The 26,681-nt window shown below is 47.1% G+C and overlaps 3 protein-coding genes across 6 annotated transcripts in view; 1 reads left to right on the top strand and 2 right to left on the bottom strand.

Annotated features, from left to right (window-relative positions):
• Positions 1 to 454: 454 nt before the first annotated feature.
• On the top strand, positions 455 to 4,653 carry LOC135392673 (tartrate-resistant acid phosphatase type 5-like). The gene is made up of 6 exons (XM_064623395.1): positions 455 to 561; positions 1,291 to 1,550; positions 2,095 to 2,219; positions 2,708 to 2,911; positions 2,981 to 3,128; positions 4,249 to 4,653. The coding sequence occupies exons 1-6, from the start codon at positions 498 to 500 to the stop codon at positions 4,492 to 4,494; spliced, it is 1,047 nt and encodes a 348-aa protein (XP_064479465.1). The 5' UTR covers positions 455 to 497; the 3' UTR covers positions 4,495 to 4,653.
• Positions 4,654 to 5,795: 1,142 nt separating this feature from the next.
• Positions 5,796 to 7,385, bottom strand: LOC135392674 (uncharacterized). Its single transcript, XM_064623396.1, has 2 exons — positions 6,352 to 7,385; positions 5,796 to 6,276 (listed from the first exon to the last, which is right to left on the bottom strand). The coding sequence occupies exon 1, from the start codon at positions 7,335 to 7,337 to the stop codon at positions 6,420 to 6,422; it is 918 nt and encodes a 305-aa protein (XP_064479466.1). The 5' UTR covers positions 7,338 to 7,385; the 3' UTR covers positions 5,796 to 6,276; positions 6,352 to 6,419.
• Positions 7,386 to 10,657: 3,272 nt separating this feature from the next.
• LOC135390922 (uncharacterized) overlaps positions 10,658 to 26,681 on the bottom strand; it is a 29,954-nt gene continuing 13,930 nt past the window's right edge. For 2 of the 4 annotated variants that reach the window (XM_064620920.1, XM_064620919.1), the window contains exons 2-16: positions 25,304 to 25,472; positions 19,198 to 19,449; positions 18,830 to 18,950; positions 18,550 to 18,743; positions 18,279 to 18,424; positions 17,574 to 17,715; positions 17,429 to 17,514; positions 16,545 to 16,761; positions 16,205 to 16,492; positions 15,961 to 16,098; positions 15,750 to 15,902; positions 14,834 to 14,918; positions 14,686 to 14,755; positions 14,488 to 14,550; positions 10,658 to 14,174 (exon numbers count right to left, since the gene is read on the bottom strand). In XM_064620920.1, the coding sequence (XP_064476990.1) occupies positions 12,924 to 14,174; positions 14,488 to 14,550; positions 14,686 to 14,755; positions 14,834 to 14,918; positions 15,750 to 15,902; positions 15,961 to 16,098; positions 16,205 to 16,492; positions 16,545 to 16,761; positions 17,429 to 17,514; positions 17,574 to 17,715; positions 18,279 to 18,424; positions 18,550 to 18,743; positions 18,830 to 18,950; positions 19,198 to 19,449; positions 25,304 to 25,388 (3,291 nt within the window). In that variant the 5' untranslated portion in view covers positions 25,389 to 25,472 and the 3' untranslated portion in view covers positions 10,658 to 12,923. Of the gene's footprint in view, positions 14,175 to 14,487; positions 14,551 to 14,685; positions 14,756 to 14,833; positions 14,919 to 15,749; positions 15,903 to 15,960; positions 16,099 to 16,204; positions 16,493 to 16,544; positions 16,762 to 17,428; positions 17,515 to 17,573; positions 17,716 to 18,278; positions 18,425 to 18,549; positions 18,744 to 18,829; positions 18,951 to 19,197; positions 19,450 to 25,303; positions 25,473 to 25,526; positions 25,561 to 26,681 lie in introns of all 4 variants that reach the window. The other 2 variants (XM_064620921.1, XM_064620922.1) reach the window with 2 other exon arrangements.

Genomic DNA, 26,681 nt, shown 5'->3' with positions numbered 1-26,681 from the left:
AATGTATACAGCAATAATTGTATTTGTGTTTTGCCACAAATATTTCTGTCAGTATTTGTGTTTTGCCAATATTTGCCAATATGTGCCAATAACTGTGTTTTGCTCACAGTCGACACACGCAAAACACGAATATTGGATTTCATTCCATTTTTTCTTCCGAAAATATTACACTGCATGACCGTCAATACTATATAATTTGCACAGTTGAAAAGATACATAGGCAAACGGTTAAGGTTCATCAGATAGACAAAGAAAAAATGTTCTAAACTGTAACACGAAGACAGAAACGCATTAAGCCAAACACAGAGTCACGCCTTTGTATACAATGAATTCATACTGGAAGGAAACTTGTTTGTCGACTCGCACAGTGACGTCAGTGTAAATAAAGGGAGTATTTGACGGTGGTATCACGCAAAGGTCGTCGTATCTTCCTCCGCTTTGGACCGGTCTTGTCTTCCTTCTCTTTTTGAGCGGAGCAATCTCGCGATCAGTGCGCCATGCGGCCTCGTGCCTGGCTGGCCACAGCCGTCTCACACTTGCTACTGGGCTACGCTATCCTCGGTAGGTGCCCTTGTTTGCTCGCCTTACTGGACAGTGCTTCTTTATGGTGACGGACAATAGCCGTCACGAGGCAGGCACAGCTGCCTCTTTATTCCTCTTTATATCCGTTATCGTGAGCTAGACGGAGAAAGCACAAAGTGGGGTGTACAGTGATATTTTTAAACCGAGTAACTCCGAATAACATTAAACTATGGTAAACTGTCCCCCTTGTCTCACCTCTTTCCTTCTGACTACCCAGCACTGGATCTTAATGTGCATATAGCGCTTATTTTTGCTGAATTTTTTTTAGGATTAGTACAGATCAGGCTCGCAAGGGGTGTAACTTTGGGGTTGTGGTGCATTCTTGGGGAAAAAAATCGTCAAGCATTTTTATACGTTCTCCCTTACATACATGTCAATGATTTATCCAGAATCGCAAGCACGGGGCGAGGGGGGACCTACAGTTACTTTGTAACAACCTTCCGTGTACAAAGCCCCATGACAAAGCCCCGCTCCCCCTTATAGCGGTGCAGAGGAAAGAAAGGGAGGGAGATGCCGTGACACATTAGTGGGCAAAAACGAATTGGAGTCTGGATAAATCACTGTGTCAACTGTCAAGGGATCCTTCCGGCACATGCACAAGTTCGCCAAGAACAACCTAGAGTTTAGAAACACAAAGCTCGTGACAGTCCTTTGTTTTATTTTTGTACGAAGTGACGTTATATGTGGTTTCATACCTGTCTTGTCCAGCACTATGCCTTGGGCTTGCGGAGGCAGCACGTTCCTCCATGGTACGGATTGCCGAGCCGTCGGACACCAACTCCATTCGTTTCCTGGTGTTCGGCGACTGGGGTGGCCTTCCGTTCTATCCGTACACCACGAGGATCCAGCGAAGCCTGACCAAGACCATGGCCGCCATTGCCGAAACCAAGAAGATCCATTTCATCCTATCCCTTGGAGACAACTTTTACTTCAAAGGTGTCCGCAGCGTTGACGATAGGCGTTTCAAAGTGAGCAAACGCGGAATGGAGAATAATTCTAACCATAGTTCGTTGACGTGTCGCTCCACTAAGGACAAAGACTCGTCTTCAGAATCTTACGCGTCTCGATTGTGTCTCTCCTGTGACACAAGAGTGCCACAAAATTAATCTTTAGTTTTGAGGAATATAACGTCATGGACTGTCCAGCCTACACAGGCGTCTGGCAACACTGCTCCTCGAAGATCGACTTCCGTCCCCACCCCACAGCTGCTGTCTTCCAACGTGGATCGGAGAGCGGAGCCGCGCGCTGTTGCTAGGAGACAGATGCATAGAGGTCCTGGTGACGTCACCTAGTCTTGGAAAAATCGAAACTATGAAGTTTCGTGGGCTGTTTTGAAAATTCGATGAAGCGCCTAATGTTCACTGATATGGCATTTATATTTCGCGTATTGAGCTTTTGAGCGAGGTTAATTATATAATTTTTGTCTGTAGTGGCACTTTAAGAACGTGGACGTGAGAGCTGGAGTGTGAACTCAATATTGAGCCACGAGAGTAAAGGTCCTCTCTTGTGCAGCGAACCTTCGAAGACGTGTACACGGCTCCATCTTTACACGTGCCTTGGCTCGTATTGGCTGGCAACCATGACCACGATGGGAATGTCTCTGCGCAGATCGCCTACACCAAGAGATCTACTCGATGGTATGTCTCTTGCGGTGCTAGAAATGTCATTGACTGCGAGCAGACTAGAAGGCAGGGTACTCTGTCGAACTCAGTGTCTTGTCATCATACCTACATTCTACACAAAATGCTGTTACATATAATGCGATTTCTTTGTGACCCCCTTCGTCAGGAGCTGTCGAAACGTGCGCGTGACCTGTGTTTGTAGGGACCGCAGGCATTTTTGATGTGCTGTTAACAGCTTTCAGGTATTTTTAGTGGGGGACGCTGGAAAAATTCCAGTGTCGGAAGCCTCCTGTGCAGGGATATTCCCAAGATTTTCATCGCAGGGGAGGGTCTTGTAGGGGGGGGGGGGGTGACGCCCATATCTGCTACTTTTATGGCGGTTTTTACCTTTCTGGTCGGTATCTTGGGGGTGTTTGTAAGATTCTGGATTCTGGGGTGCTGGGAAAATCCCTGCTCCTGTAGTCATGCCGACACATTATAGTTTCTCTGTACGACGTTCCAAGGTATTTTCCTGATTACTACTACAAGAAGACTTACACCATTCCCGGTACCAACGACACCCTCGACATCCTGATGCTGGACACTGTCCTCTTGTGCGGAAACACGGATCCAAACGATGAAGAGTCGCAGCCTTTGCCTCAGAGTCGGGACGAAGCTCTCTACAACCGACAGTTCCGATGGCTCAACGAAGAGCTCAGCAAATCAACGTAAGGAACCCTTCATACAACGCGTGAAGGGGTATAAGATGCAATAAAGAACCATGCTTGACTCAACAGGGCGAAATATATCCTCGTCGCGGGCCATTATCCCATCTACTCTGCCTGTTCTCATGGGACCACAAAGTGCCTGCTCAGGGATTTGGTGCCAATACTGGAGAAGCATCGTGTAAACGCATACTTGGCTGGACATGACCACGACTTGCAGGTACATACCTATATACTGCTCCTCTTCCTCGCTCACTAGTTCCCGGCTTTCTTGCTACAAGTACTGGTATCACTCCGCTGCAATTTAAGCTGCCACCATGTGCGCCTGAGGTTTTGTCTTGTGGTAAAGTATGAGCGCTACGTCTACAGTGTCATCCAACAGTTCTTCCCTATAGATGCTACTCAAATATATGAACTGAGCACTCTTGACACTTCTCGTACACCTCACTCGCATCCCTCCCTCCCCCCTATCGCCGGCCCTGGTAGGCAGAGCGGGGCACGCGCTATTCACAGAGCCAGCATCGTACTTTGAATGCTAGCTCGTGGCGAACCACATAAGTTCTAATTGAGCCCTTTCAGGTGCAAATGTGCTGTTTCTGGGACGTCCTTCCATTAAAGGAGCAGTGAAAGTCCACTCTTGTGCAATAACGATGGTAGCTCACCTGCAGCGTGTGAGAGGTCTTTGCTCCGCTACCCCTTCCCTCCTTCAGGGAGCCCGTAAACGAATGTGTGATGCTGACGTCACTGTGACGTGAAGGGTACGCTGCAAGTACCATCGCGCTGTGTCCGTAGCAGACGAATTTTCAGTGGTAAATAAGACCTCGCGGCGCGTCACGCGAATCTGACATTGGCGACGATTGTCGCAATGGTATGCATATATTTGCATTAGGCCTAACGTTAGGCCTATCATTATCGCACAAATAATGATTGCTGATTTTAAAGCTGACCAGAAGAGGACGAATAGTCTCAGAACGAAATTAAAGTAGTTTATGACAATTTTTTTGTCACAAAATCCCCGCTTCGCCGTTCCCAACCAACACCTTCATGGGGAAATTTGGTGTCATGGCTGCCCCCATAGAAAAGAGCAACCAATGAAATGGTCCAAAGTTTGATTGATGGGGTCAACCCTTTGTTTTAGGCTCCTCCTAGTGGTCAGACTCACTTTTTTATGCACAGCTCTGCTTTTTCGGGGCGGTATTGTAAACTGCGCAGTGACGAGACATCACAGAGCAAAAATGTGGCTCCTGTTTGACTACTCTATGAACGAGCAGGGTTTTGAACAACGTCAAGTGTTGTGTCGTTTTCTAATTGCACTTGTAATTGCTCCATTGCACTTGTAGCACATCCGGCCCGAAAAGAAAGACTGGACGGTGGAGTACTTCATCAGCGGCTGTACAAACTTCATCAACCCTTCCCTCATCCACCGTCGCTCTCTCCCTCGCAATTCCCTGAAGTTTGCCTGGGCTTCTGTGTTCAGCTACGGCGGCCTTGCCTACATGGAGGCGCTCCAGGACACTCTCTCCATCACGTTTTACGACTCCAGTGCCAAAATATTACACGAAAACCACATGAAACCACGTTGGTAGCTTTCAACGTGAAAGTAAAAATTAGGACGGCATGCCCCTGCATATCACAAATATATGCATGGACATACCCAGTAGGAACGCTCCAGGATATTTTGTCGCTGAGGGATGTTGCAATTGAACGCAACTGTTTATAAATACTTCGAAATAAATTAAAGAGGCGATTATGGCTATGCTCCGTGAAAGGAATGAAGCATATAGGTACTCTACGGGTGTGCAAAGTACCTAATCCTACATGGCTGGTCCCATGTACAAATGCTTCCAAGCTGGTAGAAAAAGACATGATGATGATGATGAGTTTTCTCATATTCAGTATCGGATCTAGTGTTTTCTTGCATTCGAACTTGGCAAATAGGCCGTTAAGGTGAATTGTATACAACGTTGTGAACCAAGAAGCTTCAAATGTTTTTGTTGTGTACTTTCCAAGAAAAGGTTTGCGTGTAATTCTGCATATATATTCCTGAAGATTTAGTTAGAGGGTCACATGCCGAATGCCTCAAAACCCTCATACACTTCAGGAAGCAGAAGGGGATCTTCTGTGTTCTGTATGTTTGGAAATTATAATTAACTTTATAGCATGCATGGAAATTAAATTAAAATTGACGGCACAAATTATTTCAGCTTCAATCATTTGACTGCCCAGTCCTGTTCTCATTTGACGCTAACTTCGGCCCTGTCCGAATGCGTCTCACATGATCACCATCCCCTTGTTTCTGACGGTAAAACACCATTACATCTTAAGATGTGTTCTGCTGTATCGCACCCCTCTGCATACCTTATCCACAATCCCTAAACTTTTAGTCATGCGTGTTCTTGCTCTTAGCATCCCTGTCCGGAGCCCATTTGCACAAAACTGTTTGAGGGACACACTCAAGTTTTTCACTCTAGCATGGCGTGCATTGATTGAAAATCTGGTTGAGTATTTCCCTCAGTTTCGTGCAAGCGGGCCCAGATCTCGAACCACAGCACACAGCCTATGAAAAATTGTGTTCCCTCCTAGAACATTTCCCAGGGGATATTTTCACTTGCATCTTTGTGCTTAGTTAAGTATCTGGTGCTTTTATGCCATTTCACAACAACATTGGTTATGTGTAAACGTGCCAGCACCTTCCTGGCCCAGCTCTTTCCATTAAATTTCTTCAGGCACGCTCCAAATTTTTTGCGTCGCTTCACTGAAAAGATCTCTTACTGTGTGTGTTCCGATGTGCATCACTCTTTTCTCTTGTGAATGTGATAGGGCTCTGAAGGAGGCCGCCTGTGGGACAACGTAGAACATTGTGTGCCAGCGAAAGAGGCAGTAGAAATATAGTATCGTGTTCTCGGAAAATGTGTAACATGGTTTACTTGATATCACATTACGAGAGAAAGAAAAATAAAACTATGTGAAACTGTCACAAAATGCAGCTTTTAACATAAAAAAAAAGTCTCATACTTCCACTTGGCTGAGGAAGAACATGAGGTCGTCCAACAGCAAGAAACTGGCTGACTACGACCAATCCAATGGAGAATGAGATCACTGAGCCTGGGACAATCCAGGCTGACACATAGAGTGCACACGTTCGGAGGACGACTGATGATGACACACTGAGGACAGTTAAGCCCAGCTTGATACACAGAACATGTGACCGAGGTGAAGTCGAGATACTTGATAAGCAGCGCACATATTTGTCACTGATGCTCGGTTGGTGCACGTTGATAGTAAGACTGTGTTTTGCTTGAGATGCCCGAGTAGATGACTGAGATGTATACGTGCCAGAAATGTACAGCGGGAAGTGTCGTCAATGGCTGCAAAAGGAAAATGATTTGAGCAAGCTGTAGGTGTCCGACGCTGATGTGAGAGACACGCAATTCGGTACTTACAAGACCAGTAACGGCTCTTTCTTCTTGAACCGGTTTCGGAAGGCGAAGTGGGCGGATCCTCGCAATTTTTATTCCAAACCTGGATACATGTCCCTAATATCTAGCAAAATTTTGTCAAACGGGTCCTGATGATGGCGCCTGCAATCACGGCGCCACAAAAACTCTAACAGATGCCCCCCCATGCTGTCGTTTTTGACTCCCCGCCTTGCCAATTGTTTTCTGAGGGGCCTCCACTGAGCTACAATTTTGGTGGTGTTGGCCCCCGTGTCCGGATCAACGTAGTTTAAGCTGTGGTTACCCGTTAAGCGCTCGAATCCGTTCTGATCAATCCCCACGAAGCCCTTCCAGCAATCAGTGACAATTACAGTGCCGTTTTCCACGTTGTTTTTGATGTGCGATAGTAATGTTATCGCATCGCGCGCGTTATCCCAGCTAATTTCCAATCGTAGCTCATCCGTGTGGACATCTAACATGCCAATTACCCAGGTCCCCTCCACAGCGTTCCCCTTACTTTGCGTCCCAATTTTGCACGTATCTACTTCTACGACGTGGCCGTCCCCCCCAATTTTGCCCACGTTCGAATATTTAATTTTCAGAGCGTTACCGCACACCTCCCTGCAGGAGTTGTACCAATCGGTCACCGTTTCGGTGGATGTTCGTCTTGCTCCAAATGAGGACTCGGTGACAGCCGCGTCGTAGTTGTAGTCCCTAGCAAACGTGTACGTTAAGGCGATCACCTGTCTTGCCAACAGACGAGTGCCTTCAAGCCAGGTGTTCGCCGTCGCTGATTGTTGAAAGGCCCCATCATCCCCGTGATCTTTATGGCACCTGAATTCGCCAATTTCGTCTTCCGTTACCTCAACGGTGAGCACGGCGTTGCAATACGGGCACCTTCTCGTTGTTGGCACAAGGCCGTTCTGTTGCAGCCACTGTAGAGTCGACTCCTTTGTCGACAGCAGAACTCCTAATCGCATCAAGTTGCGCATTATGGACCTTCTCCAGCGTTTCCCGCCTTTTCCTGTGAGTGCGTCTGCCTTGCCTTCTGCTTCGCGCGTCTTCCGCAGTGCTCCACTTCGGTTTGTTCACAGCTTACTGCTTTACCAGAAAGATGGCGCAGTGGTGCTGCTACTGGCGCCGCTCATCTAGCTAAAACTGCTGTAAACTTGCTGTGTAAAAATTATGAAAGATGGAAGTCACTGAAAAGGTTAGCCAGGCTGTAGGACTCGAACCCACATCTTCTTTGCACTTTGCACTTTGAAAACTTTTGCACTCTAGGCACTTTGAGGCTTTGTATGTATTTGTCCTTCTATGTGTTTCCAGCCTTTTCTGATGTGTAAAAATATTGTGGCATATTCGACACTGATCTTAGTGTCAGTCGCTTCGTATTTTTTTGTTTTTTATTTTGGAAAGCGCCGTCTTCATGTGTTTCTTCCCCTTTTGCAGCATCCTAGTTCACTCCACGCACACGAAACTTCATTCGACTTTTTAAATGCATTCTCACACGCATTTGCTATTTTCATTCGAATTATTTTCGCAAAAATGTATTGTTTCGAACCCGGCGAGCCATGAAATGTAGCATCCACTATTTATTTTACCGTTGATACAAAAACAAGAAGAGATGAAACGGTCACTCACAGACCCGGACGACCAGAATTGTATTGGCCAAAAGACCAAGAACATCTGTGTTTGTGACAGATAGGCATCCCATAATTAGGCCGAACACGCACACACAAACACAAAAGAAAAAAAAAAAAGAAGACGAAGAAAAAAAAAAAAAAAAGGTCTAGGTCCGAATGTATTAACGAGGCTGTTCCATGCCGCCCATTCACAGGTGCTATCCCACTACTGCAGGACGCGGGAGCTTTTGCCTGCTGCGTTTCCGCCCTGGGCCGGTTCGCTCCTCCTTAGGCGACCTGGCATCCCCGGGGTCACCCAGGGATTCCATATCGACGCCGAGCTTAGCGCGGACACCCGGTCAACATAGGTCGACATGGGCCAGAACTCCCCGCTTCAACCCATCCACTAGACCACGCCTCCAGGTAGCTGGATTATAGAGGCACGCCACAACCTCCGGCCGTGGATGTGGGTTCATATTACGTTATTTAAGTTTAATACGTCGTTAGCTGACACTATAGACTGCACAGAGGTGCTAATTTCTTGCTCTTCTGACGCTTTTATTGTGTTCTTTTTTGCAATATGGTTGAAAGGGAAAAGGGTAACTTTGAACTTCTTATGCACAGGGTGCTACATATGCGCCCTGTGCGGAAATGCTAACTCGGTAACACATGGGCAGATGGCGCCACAAGTCCCAGTAGCTAGTGGATTTTGGTTTGGCTTGACTATGACTATATTTGCGGCAGCTTGGATACCGAAGCAGACGTCGGCGTACAGTTTGATTGTTTAGAGTGATTGCTTTTGGTGCATGCGGAACTTAGCCTAAACTGTTAGGCTTGGTATCTCGCTATTATTCCTAGTAATACAAAAATACTAAGGCAAAAAACTGTGTGGAAGCGCCTCTCCGAACAGATTTGCCGGTGTCTTTCGGGAAAGGTAAGTTTTTGCGAGAAAGAATGCCAGCCTTTGGTGCTGTACCGAGAAAGTGATTTTATTAATAATTACACGTTTCGATCATATCACAATAATCAGAGTCGTCGTCGAGACGTACATGTCGGCAAAAATAAGTAGGTGGGGTAAGGGCGGATCCAAAGCTTCTAGTAGGGGACACTTAAAAAAATGTGTGTGGGTGGGGGGGGATATGTAACACAGCGGTCCACTGCATTGTCATTCCACACAAGTTTCCAGGGTACAACTCTGAGAATCGCCGAGTCGGTTTGGCTCAGATTGTCGGGAGTCAGATCACTGCCACGTGGATGACGTCACGAGAAGCGCGCTCGCCCCAGTTTTGCAATTTTTGCGCCGTTGCACGAAAAGGAGCCCGCGGTTTTGTCAGGAAAATGGGGGCGAGCGTGCCGATATGTCCAGTATATGGGCAAACTCAACTCAACTTTGCAGGCTGATAGTTGTCTGCTTCAAGTCTCTGTTACATTCTTAGTTATCTATTTTGCAGAGGTCATTGTCGTGTGGAAAGGAAATAGAAAACCATAAAAATCTTATTCAATGCACTTGAATGGCCTACGTCACTCAAAAGCCGGCATTTTCCTAGTGTTGTTCACATCGCCGTAATAAGATCATCCCTGCAAAGTTTGAGATGAGTTACACGACATCCTGTATTCTTGCGACGTGGTCGGAGATGATTGCTAAGCTGATCAAGCACTTGCAAAGGAAGACATTTCTTGGAGTTTGAGAGAACTACCGAACAGGAGCACAGAGACTGGTTCTACTCATTGGTTGCCCCAAAACTCAATGAAATATTCCCGATATCATGTTCGAACAAGCTCCGTTGATGTGTATTGTTTTTTTCTTCAACTTTATTTTATTGCCCACCCCGAGGAACACGAAAATGCACATCATACGGCGTACACTTTGTTGTCTTTTTCCTACACGTTTCCTAGTTACTTTCCTAGTTACTTTCCTAGTTACGTTTCCTAGTTACTTTCACCTGGCTCGCAATGCATCACGCTCGATGGCAGCGTGCCTCCTCGCACCCCTTCGTCACGTGGACATATTGAGTCGCGATGTCGTCTGCTTCAGCCAATCACCGTAGACGATTTGAAACACATGCATTCTGTGGCTGCGGCTGCCCATGCGGCTGATGGCGACTCGCCTCCCGCCAAAAGCACGTTGTGATTGGCGGACTCCTAATGACCACGTCACGTGGCTTTGTTTACTCTATGGTCGTGTTCAACACGAGAAGGAAAATAAATCTAGCCCGTCAACAACATACGCAGTTGGAGATATTGAGACGCAATAACGCGCCAGGACAAATACTGCAGCGCCACCATGGGTACCTCGCTAGGGTAGCGCACTTTGCCGCAGCCTATTGTCATGCGGCCAGTCATAACAGCCAATACGGAAACAGAATGAGTATCAAGGATTACATTATCTAGTGTAGGAGGGAGCGTGACCTCCCTGTGTCCAGCCATCATACATGAACCGGTTCCGGTATGTCGGTTCGGTTCTGGTTCGGCTCAGGGAGAACCCTCCCCCCCCCCCCAGAAAAAAAAAAAGAAAAAAAGAAGCGGGCAGCGATCGGGACTTTACAGGAGTTAGAACCGTTACTTTTTTCGGTCCTGGTTTAACCGGTTCTTCGGCAGAAATTTTGCTCCATGAAAGCGAGCTTACCGTCACCTTACACGGTTGTAACAGTGTGAGATAACCGTTTCAGGTGAAAACACAAGACAAGTAATTACCACATTTATTATTTATTTGATATTTTACTGTATTGTACTCTCGTGGTCTTCTGCTGAAATCGAGAAGCGGAGTGCCTTTTGGCAGAACCCAGTCAGGGCCCTCTTTTGCTCCGGCAAAAAACTGGCGTCACAAAAGTCACAAACAAAAAACAAACAAACACAAACAAAAAAGGTCGGTCGGTGATACAATTATATATTTCGCCTCTGAATCGGTTCCCGAACCGGTAACCGTATCAACTTTTCGGTTCAGTTCCGGTTCGGCTCAGGACAACCAAAAGAATTGGGGTTCGGTTCGGGTTCGACAGAAAACGTGTTTTTTTTCGGCTTTCGGTTCAGGTTCTGTTCCGGTTCCGATCCCTGATTTTGAGAGCTGACACTAAAGGCAGTGGTGGATCCATGGGGGGTGGGGGTGGGGGGGACCGCCCGCTCCCGAAAACGTCAGTTTATACATTGGATGTCCCTCTCTCCCCTCCCCCACTATGCGCTCAGACAAAATAACCGCCCCCAAAACCGAGGGTGGGCATCCGCCCCTGGCTGAAGGGCTAGATTTCTTTTCCTTCTTAAGTTGGACCCTCTGTCCCATTTCCCAAATGCGCTACCAAAGGTACGATTTTGAGAGGGGTTTGAACGCCCTTACCCCGCCTCTGGCTACGCCAGTGGCACGCAGGTAGTTCTTGGGTGGTTGAATTAGCGCTTTGTTTCAGTAATATAAATGTACGGATAAAACCATTCCCCACATATATTCAACTGCGTTTTCAAAAACCCTTTAGGGTAAGGAATTATGCCACAATGATACTGCTGCCACAGAGGACCATGTGCAAGTTGCAAATCTTGAGACTGGAGTTGCAAGTGTTCTACCTCAACCATCTCACGTCTTTACGTACAAATACACAAATACCAGCAGTTCCAACTCTGGCATGGACCGTATGTGCACCTTAGCTGGGACAGACCTCAACCTCCCGACAATGTGCGATGCTTCAATGCGTCTGGCATATTCTGGCCACGGCCAGTGTTACAAAGCGGTGGAAATTTTACGTGTGGATCCCAGACATGGACCGAGAAATCTGGCACACGATAAAACATACCTTGGCAATTGACAAGAATCACATTTGGAATCGAACCATAATCTGAAAAATAATATTGCCTTCCTTTTTCTATGCGTGCGTTTTAGAGGAGATCGAACCTGAAAGTGTCCTTTGGTCCTTTGCAATACCCGTCTTTCTCCGCACCTCTACACAGCAGCTGCTTTACAATCTTAACAATTTTCTTTGTATGTGGACAAAATAGGCTTACAATAAGAGATTTTTATCGTTTATTTGGACGCCTTGTCCTGCGTCCCATGAAATTAGATGTCCACCGCACGACACGCAACTCCTTGGCACCGACTGATGTCCTTGCTTCGCGCTTGTAAGGAGATGCGGACAGTACATTTGGATACCATTCTGACATTCTCATATACTATGTATCGCAATGCATAAAAACACGGGGTTTCCTGCTCAGCTCTTCTCATAAATAAACTCCCCCAACCTGAGAAAGGGTGCCAGTAGCGCGATTGAGCTTCTGCGGCTTCCACACCGCAAAAAAACAAAAAAAACAAAACAAAAAGGCATTGTTTCAACATACCCGTATTGGCTTTATGTACAATTGGGCACTGCCCCTTTCCCCGTATAAGGGGTATGTACAGATCTCCACGTGAAAAAGGAAAGAGAGATAGAGGGATAGAGAGAGATAAACGAAAGAAAGGGAAAACGACACTCCGAAATAGAAAGTTGCGTTCTCTGAAGGATTCTTGTGTAACTAATAATAACGATACCGTGATGTTACACGTACGGTTTGTCAGCGCAGTGTGGCGACATATTGCACGTGCCCCCAGGGTGGGACTGAGGATAATTTGGACCACCCGGGGTTCTTTTCATGTGCGCCGGAAATCTCCGACACACGGCGCTGGAAGCAATGTTTTACCCTCCCCCACATTGCTACCGCCCGCGGCCGGGATCGAACCGGCGATCTTGAGCTCAGCGAGCTTGTGCAACTGCTATTGGGCTATATTGCTTAACATCGTTCTCTGTTTATGATTCTTGAGAACGCGAGTTTATGGTTGAAATTTCGTTGCATAGTCCCAGCATTTCGCACACTCATCTGCTGCCCCCACCCCACCCCATCCCCCTACTCTCATGCACAGGCACAGGGGGCAGCAAAATCGTCTTCCGCTCCCGGCTCTTCTATGCAGACATTTACCCCTCTCGTGTAACGCATTTTATACTAGCTAGCAGCCTGTCTCGCACTCAGCAGGCGGTGCATCTGCGGGATGACATACTTCGGGCAGCCTCTGTCTTGGGAGGGCTGACCTGAACGGTCTAGAAGACACGCACGGTTGTCTTCCACGTACAAGTTCCTCGTATGGCACACTGTTCCTGGCAGTTCTGGATCGCTCTCCGTCTCTGCCAGAGGCCATAGCCGACGTCTGTATCCGACGTCTCTCAGTTCATAGTCCTCACATGCCTGTTCAGTCGACGGCTCCGAAGCACAATTAGGGAGCGCTTCCGTACAGCCCGCCAGATTCTGTTGGAGAGGAGTTTCACTGCATGTTGTCGTTGTCCAGTTTCTGAACTCTTGAACGGGTACTTCATGCTGCGGTTGATTTGCAATCATAGCGGATAGCCTAAAATATGGAGGAGGATAGCTGGTTCCGGCCTCGGAAGGGCAGCACCCGTCATCACCGACCACCGGCTGTGGAGGCGTGGGGTTCTGAGCCTCACTAGCTAGCATGGCCGATAGCTTGAGGTACGGTGGAACACGGCCATGTCCGTCAGCAACTGGCTCTCGAGACCTGGGTTCCTCTGGTTGACTCGCCGACGTGTCAGGTAGCTCGAAGTAAATCGGGGACTTCGAGGCTTCCTTCTGTGAAGAACTGCTCGAGAAACACCTCTCTGCCGCGTCGGCTGTTGTCTGTATGTGGTCTCGTTGCTCACTCACGATTGTGGCAGATATCTTTGAATAAGGTCGCGACGAACAGGGTACATAGCCCCCCGTGACATTAGGTATTGGTCGTTGCATAGAGGTATCCTCAGGCTCATTGACTTGCTCGACGGATAGTTGGAAATAACGCGGCGGGGTGAAGCAAGATGAATACCCCGTTATGAACCCAACTGTGGGTTCCTGACTGGAAGAATTCTGCTGTTGACTGGTCGTTGGGGCACATAGCTTGTAATAGGGTTGAAGTGCCGTGGAGGAATGTATGTCTGTCCTTCTGTCTGTGTCCCCGAACGTGACTTCATTAGAATGTGCTTCGTCTTCGAGAGGAAGTATCATATCAGATACTTTGACGTAGTTGCTGCGGCGTCCAAGGCCTGTCACGTGGCTGTAGGCGCTTTGGCTCGACACAGCGTCGCAGGTTATTGTCCCTTCCTGTTCGTTCGGATTGTCCAGGTAGGGTGTGGTGTGCTGTGATTGTTCGCTGGCCAGGAGGGGTGCTTGGGATGATTGGCTGTCAGAAGATGAATCACTGGTAATCTGCGTAAAGAAAGGTTCGTCTGACTAACGCTTTTAGAATCAGAGCTCGCTAGCAGGAACCTCGAGGAAATTACTCAATACCGTCGTCAAAAGCTCTGCCAGTACTTTAGGGACGAGAAGCGTTGAGGGCAGCACGGGCTCGAAGCATTACCGGATCTACTGAGGGTACTCCTCAACGCTCGTGCAAGAGGACCCAGGTTATATGACAGCATTTTAACTGCAGACATTATGCGCGTCACTGATCTATGCACCGTTTCCACATGCACTTGTGCACTCCTTCAACTGCTCATACATGTGGTGCAGATCATATTACCTGATGAACGGCATGTTCTGGAAAATAGTTGGATCGAATGCTGTCTGAACGTTGCAAGGGTTTCTGAAATAAAGGAAGCACGTTCGAAAAACGACCTTGGTGTAGGAAAAGGAGTCTTTCCACGTCTCATATGTACAGGTCAACTCCGCTATATTTACGGAGACAACATATAGCTGAAGGTAGCTATATCTGCTTTACCTGAGAAAAGTCTGCAGGAACAAGCACCTCGACGGTGGCAGTCTTGTACTTTACAAACTGCGCGGAGAACCTGGTGGAGAGGACACAGTTAAGTGCTGGGCTCAGATCTACATAGTTCTCCACACGGAACTATCACTTGATACGGTACCTCCGGCACCATGCAACAAGGATACATCCGACGATTACGAATAGCAAGAAGCCGACGCACAGTCCGATGGCAACCATCAGCAGGGCTGAAAAGAAATCGCCATTCAGGGAAGTAACCGTGTATTCACATGAGCGACATTCTCCAGAATAGTCCAGCGAATACGCAAAAAGTCATAGCTTTTTGTTGCCACGTGAGCGCGTGCGGTCAACGTCATGTCTTTTCGTGTTCTTCTGGCCACGGGGAGTGTCCTGCGGCTCGGCCACAAGATATTCTGTAGCAGACGACAAGGCCGCTGGTGTCGTCAGCTATGTGCGCAGTACGCCCAACGCCACCTAGATACCAATAATAATAATTGGGGGTTTACGCCGCGAGACAACTGAGACCATGGGCGCCACCTAGGTACAGAAGGCCTGCTTATAATGCCTCCTCTCACTCCTTCGCACGTAGACATATAAAGTCCGCCAATCGCAGAAGCGGGAAAAGGTGTCAGCCAACCACCGCAGACGATTTTGAAACCCAGGCCTGCTATGGTTTCCAGTGGCTGTCCATACGGCTGATGGCGGCTATTCTCCATAGCTACGGCCGCTGAAAGCACGGTAGTGATTGGCGGACTCTTAATTGTTACGTCACGTCGCTTAAGAAATCAGTGTTTTTGTCTCTAGGCGGTGTTGGGAGTGTCATGCGGGCTGCGGGTCAGCCACAAGATATTCCATAGCAGACGACAGGAGCGATGGTGTCGTCTGCTATGTGCGCAGTATGCGACTACCGATATTCTGGCGTCGTGCGAATGCTCAACATGCGGCGGAACGTACGTCCCGTGAGCAGCTTTTTGTCTTTTCTTCCACTAGAATACTTCGTTGGGTTGCCGTCCATGTGAATACACGGTAATTGTAGCTTTCTTTTAAGGACCACTTACCCCTTGACCTTGTCTTCAAGCGTAGTTGCTCGTGAAAAACCACTCTTCCATCTTCTAAGAAGCTGCTGATGCTCACCACATAATTGGTTTTTGAGCTGAGTTCGGGGATGGTGACCTCTTTCTCGTCCTCGAGAGTTATGAGCTTGTAGGACTCTGGTTCAAATATTGATGTTAGTAGGGTATAAATCGGTTAGTATTTTTGTCAATTTACCATCGGTGGCGGCGTGATAGTGGATCTGTCGCGTAGCAACCAGTGGGTTGCACTTGGAGAGAAAGGCTAAACGAATGCTGCTGTCGGTGACTTCGGCAGCGAACACTCGGTCTGTGCCCGATAGCAGCTCCTCATATTCTGCAGAAAGCACAGACACGTGTAAAGCCAGTACGCACCATAGAGATGTGCAAAGGCACTGGTATTCAGATACATGTCGTTCACAACAGCCATTCCTGGAACCCACCTCTGCTTTTTGGTGTCACACAGTCTATCCAAGTCATGGGAGACACTTGGCCGCCTTTCTGGCTAGCAATGGCGTAGACGCACGACGATGGATCAGATGCAACATCGACTTTCTTGTCTCGCTTTGACAGTTCTTTCCAGGACAGGCTTTCCAAAGCAACTTTCTCCTCCCGCCCACAGCGCCAGAACAACGTGTACGTTGCATTCATATCCTCCCCCTCTCGCACATGCAGCCGCACGGACCATACCTGACTAGCATCGATGTAGGCCCCTTCCACAGGTGGTAGCACTGCACTTTGGTAGGTTAGTCCCTGCCGCGTTATTTGCGAGGGAATACTCACATCTATTGGTGGCCGGGATGGTGAGAGTAGCATAACCAGCTGAACGACCCACTTCGTTTTCTGAGTAGATGCGCGCTGTGTAACCTTTGTTATGGCTCAGCTCACGGAGCTCGTAGTCGCTCCGGTTCGTTGCAACAATTGTGTGGCCGCCCTTTCCATCCAGCAAGACGATCACGTAACGCATTTCTTCACCGTGCCACAGCTCCTTTGGGACACCCTACGTTGAGATACGAGCGTGTACACATATAAAGGAACTCCCGTGCACACTCACTCGGGGAAAGAATTACCCTAACACACGGTGGCGGTCGCATCCGTCCCCGCCGATATCGAAACTATAGGGTTATTTTATTCCTTCTTAGGCACGGATCACGTTATAGAAAAATCACGTGCGAAAGAGTGGCGTAGTTTCACTGTTTTTCGATGGGAATACATGACAAGAGCAGGCGCCGGATGTTGAGAGTATGCCGGAATTCCCTCTCCTGAAAAACGAGAGAGCGTCACTGCCTAAGAACCAATGACGGCGCGACCTCGAGAAAAGGAATGCCGCAGCTACTCCGTGGCCACAGCTGTGCGGGCGTCTCATAGGTTACGGGTTACGGGGCTGTTCTCCTCTCAGCGTCGCCCTCTCACTCCTCCGCTTAGGGAGTGACGTCACGCCGCCGCAGCCTCTGAGGCCGCGGAAGCAGCGCTTATCTTTAAAGTTCGTTTATCTAATATCTAAGCAGGTTTCGGACGAAAAAAATTAGCTACGCAGATTATCGGCCGATGCCGAGTAGTAGTGATTAGTAGTAGTAATTAGTAGCGAATATAGTGGTATCGGTTTCATAGATGGGTTTCTGGATGCGTGTGCCATACGCAACGTGGCCTAATGCCAGGTGTCATACCTGAAAGTAAACTCGAACATTGCGTGCCTCCTTGTAGTTTTCTATCGAGAATCCATTGGCTGTCACCTTGGGCACGGCTGTTGGTCCTGCGAGGGCGTATCATGCAGAAAAGCTGCTAGCACCAAAGATATTATTGAGTACCTACTGTCTTTCGACGTCGTGCAAGTAATCGTTCCACTTCCGGGGCTCCACGTGTCACTTTGGTCGAATTTCGCCCGGACAGTTACGTCATAGCGGATGTACGGTACGGGGCCGTCCGTGATGGTTGAGTAATTTTCGCCAGTCACCTGCAGAAAGTACCATGTCATGTACTAGCGGGAGAATTTCGCGCGAATGTTCTAAAAGTCCAGCGGTGTCATCCATGGGATCCGTAGCAACCTCTCCTTGAGTTTGAGGAGCGCACAAAACAATAAGGAGAATACACAGTGCAACTTGTTCATCATAACAACCTACTTTCTCTTGGCAGCAGGTGACAACCTGCTGTAACATATTTGCGCATCTCGAACTACGTTCGAGAACTGCGTTCTCCACCTGGGTATCAGCGTATGAAATAAATAGACGAAAATTAAGCGTATATGACGGCTGCGTTTTTGCTTGTCCTTAGTAAACTAGTTGTATGCACGCTGTGTAACTTACACAGTTCTTTTTTTTTTCTCGTTTTGAACACAATGTTTTACAATGTCTTTCTGAAAAAAAAAAGTGCGAAGTTCGATCCAGTTGCTGCACAAGACACACAGCACAACGCAAGACTTGTCTCGCGCTGTTTGTTTTCTGTTTTGTCTGTTTGTGTTCCCCAAGCCGAGGTACACGTTGTCAACGTCATGTTACGCTTCTCTTTTTGAGAGCTTACATTGCGTGTGAGTTGAGGATGATCGGCGACCTCCACCCGGTAGTGAACAGGAGGGAAGGAAGACACCTCCGGGAGACCGTCCCACGTGACGTAGATGCTGTCCTTCGATGGTTGGCACATGACACCGGTCGGTGCGCTTAAGTGAACTGGAAGGGAAGATAGTTTCTTGTTATGGTTCGATTATAACATTGCAAGAACGTATAGACCAGAGTCTTGTCTCATGATCAGAACCACGTCAGGGGATTATGACCCCATTTGGAGTCATCCTCACCGTTCCGAAAATGGTCCACCTCGTATTCCCACTGCTGGCCGCCAAAGGTGTTGTTGGCCTGCACTGTAAAATGGAACGTTTTCTCTTCAATGCGGTAGATGGCTCCACCTGCGGTCACGAGCCGGCACGTCACGTTTGCTGCGTCCCAGACCAGCGTGTCTTCGCAGATGATGACGCTGTGGACCTCTTCCGTTCTGCACAGGGCTTCAGTATGTAGTTATGGAATGTGTTGGCGAAGTAAGTGCATTCTTACGTATGGTATAAGTGGAGCCACCCTTACCCAACACGAAGTAGCACACGGTATGTGGTGTTGGTCCAGATCTTCGGAATACTCCAGTAGCACGTGAATGTCTCCAGGTTGTGTCCAATGCACCAGTGCTTCGTTGGCTTCAGTGGGGCATCTAAATGGAGAACGATAGCCATATTGGATTAATAAGCGATGGTCGTTCATCACTGTCAGCCTTCGTGATAGTTGTACATCATCATTTGGTCACCACCGATTGGTCATCGTAAGACAGAATACCACGTACGCAACGAAACCAGAACGAATCACAAAGAACGCTTGTGAGATAGACAAACTTCAAAGAAATGCAGATGATGTTGAAAAACTGCAGGAAGATTGCAGTTTATTGTAGTTCTGGTACTCACATGCGACGGCGAGGGACGTGGCACTGAACGGAGTAGGACCACAGTGGTCCCCTCGGACGACGCAGTAATAAATGGCTCTGTCATCCCCCTGCACGTAATCCTTCTTCCAGACCACAACTCGAGAGGAGTTAACTGACGACAGCCAAGTCTCCTCCTTGCGTATTCCAATGGTGAGCCCTTCTTCAGCATCCGTCAAGTTACAAGACATCGTGAATGAGGATCCGTTTTGAAGCAGCACGTCTTCCGTGGCCCCTGAACAGTGAAATAACGTCAGGTTTGATAGAAGTCTCGCCAGGGGGAGCATTCTCCCCGCAATATGTACCATGACCCGCAAGAGGATGAGTGAACTTTAAAGCATGATGGACTCTCACCGTGATTAAAGCAGAACAAAATACAGACAGACTAAATGATTGGTGGCATAGGAATAATTTAGTTAATTCTAATTCGAACACAGGCAGCGTAAATATAGTTCTGCTGTAATTTCAATCATGAGCTAATTCTAGGTAGCTGGTACAAGCTACCACCCGTTCCAAAGGGAAAAACCACAGTATCCATCCATACATCTATCTTGTTCTTTTTACGAAAAAAAACGCGTGACATTCAACGTATGGCTAATTTCTAAAGATGAGCGCGGTGCGGGTATACCAGCGGATACAGGTGCGGAATAGGTGCGGGTAGACCCGCACTACCTCCGCGGATTACGCGGATATAACCGCAATACCCGCAGGCGCAAAACCAACCCGTCGGATTTTGGTGTATTACCCGATTCATGGCGAACATCGGGCCCAAAATAGTTTCCAAGACGTTCCATATCCAATTCATCATCTCAAAATAAAGTTGTTGTTGTTTGCCACATAGGGTTAACTTTTGCTATTTTTCGACACCAAGACTGGTACACTTCACATCAGTAAGCTGGCAACCATGTCAGCGGTGGCCACAGCGTACGCGTTGGAAAAGTGGCTCGTTAACGGACAGTGTCCTCACCATGCTGTCACGATCATGCGGCATATAACTGAAACATGCGTACGCATTGGGCTACGGGTATATCGGCGGGTATGCGGATAGGCGTCGGGATGTGCGGGTGTGGTTGCGGGTACGAAATTTAATACCCGCGCTCATGTCTACTCATTTCTCCTTACTGTCATCTCATCCAGTGCAATTCTAACCTGGCTTTCTATCAGTGACTGTAGGACAATGTTGCTTTAGTATTATGTATTATTCATAATGTGGTAGGTAGGTAATGTTGTACGGAGAACTGAGGGCGGCCGACAAAACGCTACGCAAGTAGGTCAGCTGTCTGCCGCAGCTCCCCAGTTTCGCTCTCTCCCCTTTCTAGTTCCATCTGAAATCGAACAATCCGGTACACTTGATGTCTCGAATGAACGGGAAAAAAATATATGTTTCTTGTCGCATTGTAGTAATATCTTGACCTGGCTTTAGACCACTTAGGGCACAATAGGTTCCTGCGTTGGCAGTGCTCTGTCAGTTTTTGTTTGTCTGCAAAAAAATATCAAAGTTGACTCAAAGCGCCGAAAAGCACCATATTCACTGCAACTTTGCGGACGATGTAAAAAAACAGATGAGATTGAGCCTTATGCCGTTTAATTTGTCATTCATGGGGCTATCGAATGATGTATAATTTGTTGCTCTACTCTGCCAGGAACGTAAGCGGTACTTCTTTAAGTAGCACTATACCACCAAAAAATGACGAATTTCCGAAGCCTTTATCTAAAAAAAAAAAAAAGAAAAAAACAAAAACGTGCCTCGAAAATTTCATATGGTGTAGGTACTTCCTTACACTATGCACAGAAGAAAAATCAAAATTCGGACTTGATCGGCTGGCGCACTGTGAATTTTTTGCCAGCCGGCCTATACCCGGAGCACATTCAAGCAGTGACACCGTTTCCCGCGTGTTGCAAAATCGAATTTTCCAAAGGGACCTTCAACTTCTGTCTTCACATAAAAAGTAATTGCTGTCACTTGAAACCGTTCTGTGCGTTTGCGTTCATAACAGTGTTGTAATCGCTGAATGTATATAGATTGTGGAGCAACCAGATGTGCTCACATTTTCTTGCGGGATGACACACGTGCATTGCAAGTGCTGGGAGCCCGTGAAGAACAGAATGCTTTAGAATACTTTTGCGTCTTTATAAGAAATATATTTGTCCACGGTGATCATATCGAAGTATATTTACAGTACACACACACACAAAAAAAAAACATGACAGCGAAGAAGACAAGGTAACGAAGGTAAGAAGGCAACGTGTTATGCAGAGCATTCCGGGTGGATGAGAGTGCTCGTGTCATGAACTGCTTTAGGCTGTTGTAGGAGCCACTTTCCTTAATGTTACTTTTGATGGCAGCTTCATGTCAGATGTTCTTGATAGGCTATCATCACGTTACATGCAAACTCGCTGCAATCCTGTCAGTTAATCCTGGATGTTCCTTTCCGGAGTTTTTTTTTTTGTTTCGGAGTGTTTCCGCTGTGCATATGCCTCCACCGACTTCCGTCTTGGCTTAAGCGGTGTGACGTTAATGGCTTCAGATGATATGTACTCATTGATTTCTTCGACCAAGTCGGGCTGGTGCACAAACGGCTCACCCTGTGAGCTTCCTTCAAATGTGGCCGACATTGCTGCGTGCTGTGATTCAGCCACCTTTGCTGTGAAGTACTTGAAGCAGCTTCTGCACAGCTGGGCCATTTCTGTTACGCCTTCAGCTTGATCCGCTGGCACCACATTCTTTATGGCAGCTACGCCGATCTCGGAAGCAAAGCGAAAGTCCTTTGTCCGAAACACTTTTTTTCTTGTGTATGAGGCGGTAGTCAGCGCAATACACACGGTCAGCGCTGTACAACGAAGAGGCCATTGAGGTAGGTGTGATGCCAGGACGACACAGTAGGTACAGTAATGCAGATGACTTCACACACTCTGTGTAAGGGCACTCCGTGCACTTCTGTAGTCGAGGATGTCGCGAAACTTTGTGCAAAGTGTCTTCCGAGAGTTAATCCGATTACGACCTTCCCATGGTCGCAGCGCTTCAGGTCATGGTCGCAGCGCTGGTCGCAATGGTCGCAGCAATGGCCGCAGCGCTTTCAGGTCAAGAGATCCAACCGGTCACGTGACAGGCGAGTCAAAAGATCCAAAGCGTCAATACTTCCTACCCGGTCAAGAGATCCAACGAGTCAAGAGATCCAACCGGTCACGTGACAGGCGAGTCAAGAGATACAGCCAGTCAAAGCGTCAGACTAGTCAGGATTCTCGACAAAAAAGAAAGTCTATCCCTTACCATGTTAATTGCAGAACGGTGCGCCGTACGTAGTATTAAGTTAGGAAGTAATATGCCCGGTAACAGTGAAGACTTTTCGGTGTTTTCTCTCATCTTACCACACACGAACAAAAAAAAAAGTAAGCGAGAAAATCCTGAGGTTGTGCTGTAGGTTACGGCGGCGAGTCCCCCTTTTGCCTTTGCACGTTTATGTCCATTGTCCCTGGCGCCATAGCACGCTATGCCAGAACGGATGCTTGTTACCATGAATGTTGAGCTCAACTTACAAAGAATCGTAGGCCGCAGGTCTTAAAACTTATCCTTGTCGCCTTCTTTTCATTGGCCCCCACCCTTATCACGTTATTGTATTCTTTTACTGACCCTGCGGGAATATACTGTCTGACAGTGCTTTCCAATCAACATTGACCTGTCACGTTCATTGACCTCAACCACAAAATGCAGGGTATACTGCTGGACTCAGAGTTGTTGTTACTTTTGTGTCCATTGGCGCAGCCGTCCCCACTTTATGCTAGAACTGAAGTTTGTTACCGATAATAATACCAGCAGCAAAGTGCTTTGTCTTTGTCCTTCTGTGGACGACGGAAAAAATTAGGGAAAAACTTGATACAGAAAACGCACAAAACACACACACACACACACACACACACACACACAAAGAACAACAACAACTGATGTTCGGGCATATGAAGCTATCTTTCGTACCCTGAGAGAGTCCATGATCAGACGGTTCCGCCATATAGAACGTCTGTCCACAACAGAGACTTGGCTCTTCGACTACGAGCCTGCTGTGATAGGTCAGCACTTCTACAAATTCTGCGTTACAAACAGGTTGATCTTACAATGCAACCACCTGTTTTTAACAGAAATGACATAAGAGAACTGTCGGCTTTTCTTGGACTATACGCTATGTGTTACAAAGTAAGTAAGTCAATCAATAAAAATGAGGTGTTGATTTGCCACCTGCATTTGTATTCTATTTATACCGCACGTAAAACGAGTCCCTCGTATTTCGATACGAGTAAGTTTCTGCTTAGCGATGTTAGAGTTAACGACGTAACACAAAGGGGTCAAAAGATCCAAGCCTGGCGAACCCTCAGACAAGTCAAGAGATCCAAGCGGGTCCAGAGATCCTCCGAGTCAAGAGATCCATCGGCCAAAAATAACTCGTTACGAGTTAAATTACCGTGTGAAAAATATAACTAAGTAAATAACGAAGTTCTTCAGCCTGAAATGTAACTCGCAGTTACGGAGTTACTTCAAAGTTACTTCGGACACAAAATAGCGCTACGCAGGTGCAGCGCGCGTGAGCAGTTGGGTTCGGCTTTCAGATGCCTGCGGAGGAGTGCAACACGCTTAGATCGATTTCGTTAATGTCCAACAATTCGAACGCTTTGCATTTTACTCCCTGTAGGCGCACAATGGTTCAGCTTCATTTCAGTGACAGCGGTTCTTACTTCCTGAATAAAATACTGTCATTGATTGAATATCACGTTTTGTGGCATAGAATGCCATGAAAGAACCGTAGAGAAAGCCAGGAAATAAGTGGACGTGAGTGAAGAGCGAATTAAATGTAACTTGGAACTTAGCTTAAGTTACTTTGGCAAAGTTACCTGAAAAAGAAACGAGTTCCTCTGAAAGTTACCACGGCGCAAAAGCACTGAGTTACAGGTTATAAAAAAGAAAAAAAAAAAAGAAAGGTAGTTACAGTAACGAGCTACCTCGAACTCTGATTTTGGCAATGTTCACAAAAGGCACCATGAATTAGCCTTGAGTGTGTGCGTAAGACATTACACAACTACACTTTCCTCAGTGCGATTTCCGCCGTCCGAGGTCATGGGGCCGTAGTAAAGGAAATGTTTTAAAGAACGCTGGAAGTCACTTCGGCTCTCCTGACATTACATTATGTGTACATTATGTAATGTATACATTATGTACAGTAAATATGCTTGTTTATAGTCACCCTGAACAGATATACCTCTTACAAAGATGTGAACGCATTCTGTCCTACACGGGCTCCCAGCCACTTGTAATGCTTGCGTGACATCCCGCAAAAAATGCGAGCCCATCTGGTTGCTCCACGATACATTAAGCGATTACAACGCTGTTATGGACACAAACGCTCAGAACGGCTTCAAACGATAGCAATTACGTTTCATGTGAAGGCACAAGTTGAAAGTCTCTTCGGAAAATTCGATTTTGCAACACGCGGGACACAGTGCCACCACTTGAATGCGCTCCGCGTATTGGGCCGACAAAAAATTCACCGCGCGCCTACCGATCAAGTCCGAATTCTCATTTTTCTTCTGTGTATAGTCTAAGGGACTACCTACGACATATAAAAATTTCGACGCAGCACGTGGTTTCTCCTGCGGACCCACGCCGGTCTACCCGCCTTATTGCTGCCATGTGAGTGGACAGGCTTCGTCACGTGACTTCTGAAAACATTACCCTCTCCCCAGCGCAGAAAAACCTGCCGTTGCGTATTTGCGCGTCACTTTTTCTTTTCTTTTTTCCCACTATTACCATTGTAGCAAAGAACGTATTTTATAATGGAATGGAGGTAAGCCCGATACGGCGCTTTCTGTTTCAGAAAAAAAGAAAAAGAATGAAAGAGAGAGAGAGAGAAAAAAAATATGTGTGGACTTTGCAAATTTCGGATCTCGATTCAGAAACTTAAATTTCTCGTGGCTGAACATCTTCGCGCTTGCAAGTCATGGGAAAAGTTCGCTGAAGGTAAATACCGTGGACCAAATAGGATTTTAACTAGAATTTTATGACACCCTACAAATGATGTGGAACCCTCACCCCCCATACTCACCCCCCTTCGCTGGACAGGGCGGAAGAGCCCGTAACTCCCGGACAGCCAGGATGAAGGAAACCAGGCAGACGAGGTGATGGAACATTTTCTTCGTTCGGTCACTCAGTCATTAGAGGCATGATCCAACTGAGCAGTCTCCACAGGCAGATGTCCACGAGTAACAATCCACCTGAAACGTTATTGGGGTTCGTGCATTTTGCCGTTGACGTCGAGTATATATTACCTGTCTTCGAGCGCTGCGTCAAACGAGCGCAATCCTGTGAGCATAATGAGACTACTATACTACTTTCCTGTAGCAACGCTTTGAGATGAGATGATTACATCATGACCTTTCTGATTGGTTGTTTATGTGTTTGTAAGAAACAGAGAGAGGAGAAATTGAACTCTTCTCTCGACTTGTTCCGCTACTCCTAAGATAAATTCTCCCCCGCACTCCCAAAAAATACTTCGCATGTGCTCTACTCGTCCTGATTGGTCTGTTTCGAATAATAATATTAATAATTGCTCCTCTGGCTGCATGGTTGTAGATTCAAAGCTTTGTGCGATGACATTTTAAAGCCGCGCGGAACGTGTGTGATTGACAGGGTGACCCCCTTTGTCGTAATAATAAAGAAGTCTCATTAGTGAAGTTTCGTGGGGAGCGGGCATATGTTATTCTGTGCGCAACGTGTATTTTAATGGGCAACATATTCCTGCGTTGAAGGTTAAGGAAATTGGCGCGAATAAACACCACCGGCTCGGTTGTGTAATAATTTATGCTCGACGTTATATTCTATATAGTGGAAGCTTCGACTTCTTTTGCCGTGTCATGCGCGTGTGTGTACATGTAAGTAATCTTTCCCTCTCAATTATGTCACTGTATACAAATAGTGACACGCCTGACAAGGAAACACAGCATCAGCTATTGAGCTTTCGACTTTTCCTATCTTCTATGTATATAGTATGTACACACACACATATCCATAAGAAACTGCATTTCATTTCCGCGTCGACCCTCCTCAGACGGTGTTGCAGGGCCAACGCCACCTACACAGGCTACACTCTTAAAAATGAACTTCACCGCATAGCACGCTCCTAGCCAACCATCATCTCGAATATTTATCGTTATCTGCCCTGATTTGTTGAAAACGGGAGGCGTACGCCTTTTTTGTGACAGTTATGAACAGCGTAAGTGTCACAAAAAAGGCGTACGCCTCCCGTTTTCAACAAATCATGGCAGATAACAATATCATTTGAGATTATGGTTGGCTAGGAGCGTGCTATGCCGTGAAGTTCATTTTTAAGAGTGTAGCCTGTGTAGGTGGCGTTGGCAACGGCAAGCTACCTCGACCCCCCCCCCCCTCATTTTTAAGAGTGTAGTTACAGAATGCCCGCTTGT

The sequence above is a fragment of the Ornithodoros turicata genome, chromosome 4 (genome assembly GCF_037126465.1).
Source record: "Ornithodoros turicata isolate Travis chromosome 4, ASM3712646v1, whole genome shotgun sequence".
Classification (NCBI taxonomy): Eukaryota; Metazoa; Arthropoda; class Arachnida; order Ixodida; family Argasidae; genus Ornithodoros; species Ornithodoros turicata.
Note: the sequence above shows the minus strand (reverse complement) of the source record. Positions and strands in the feature narration are given on the sequence as shown.

Bases quoted from the DNA above. Each gene is read 5' to 3' on its own strand.
- LOC135392673 (XM_064623395.1), top strand. From the start codon at position 498: ATGCGGCCTCGTGCCTGGCTGGCCACAGCCGTCTCACACTTGCTACTG. The intron at 562-1,290 runs GTAGGTGCCCTT...TGTCTTGTCCAG, and splicing joins ACTGGGCTACGCTATCCTCG to CACTATGCCTTGGGCTTGCG. The intron at 3,129-4,248 runs GTACATACCTAT...TTGCACTTGTAG, and splicing joins GACATGACCACGACTTGCAG to CACATCCGGCCCGAAAAGAA.
- LOC135392674 (XM_064623396.1), bottom strand. From the start codon at position 7,337: ATGCGCAACTTGATGCGATTAGGAGTTCTGCTGTCGACAAAGGAGTCG.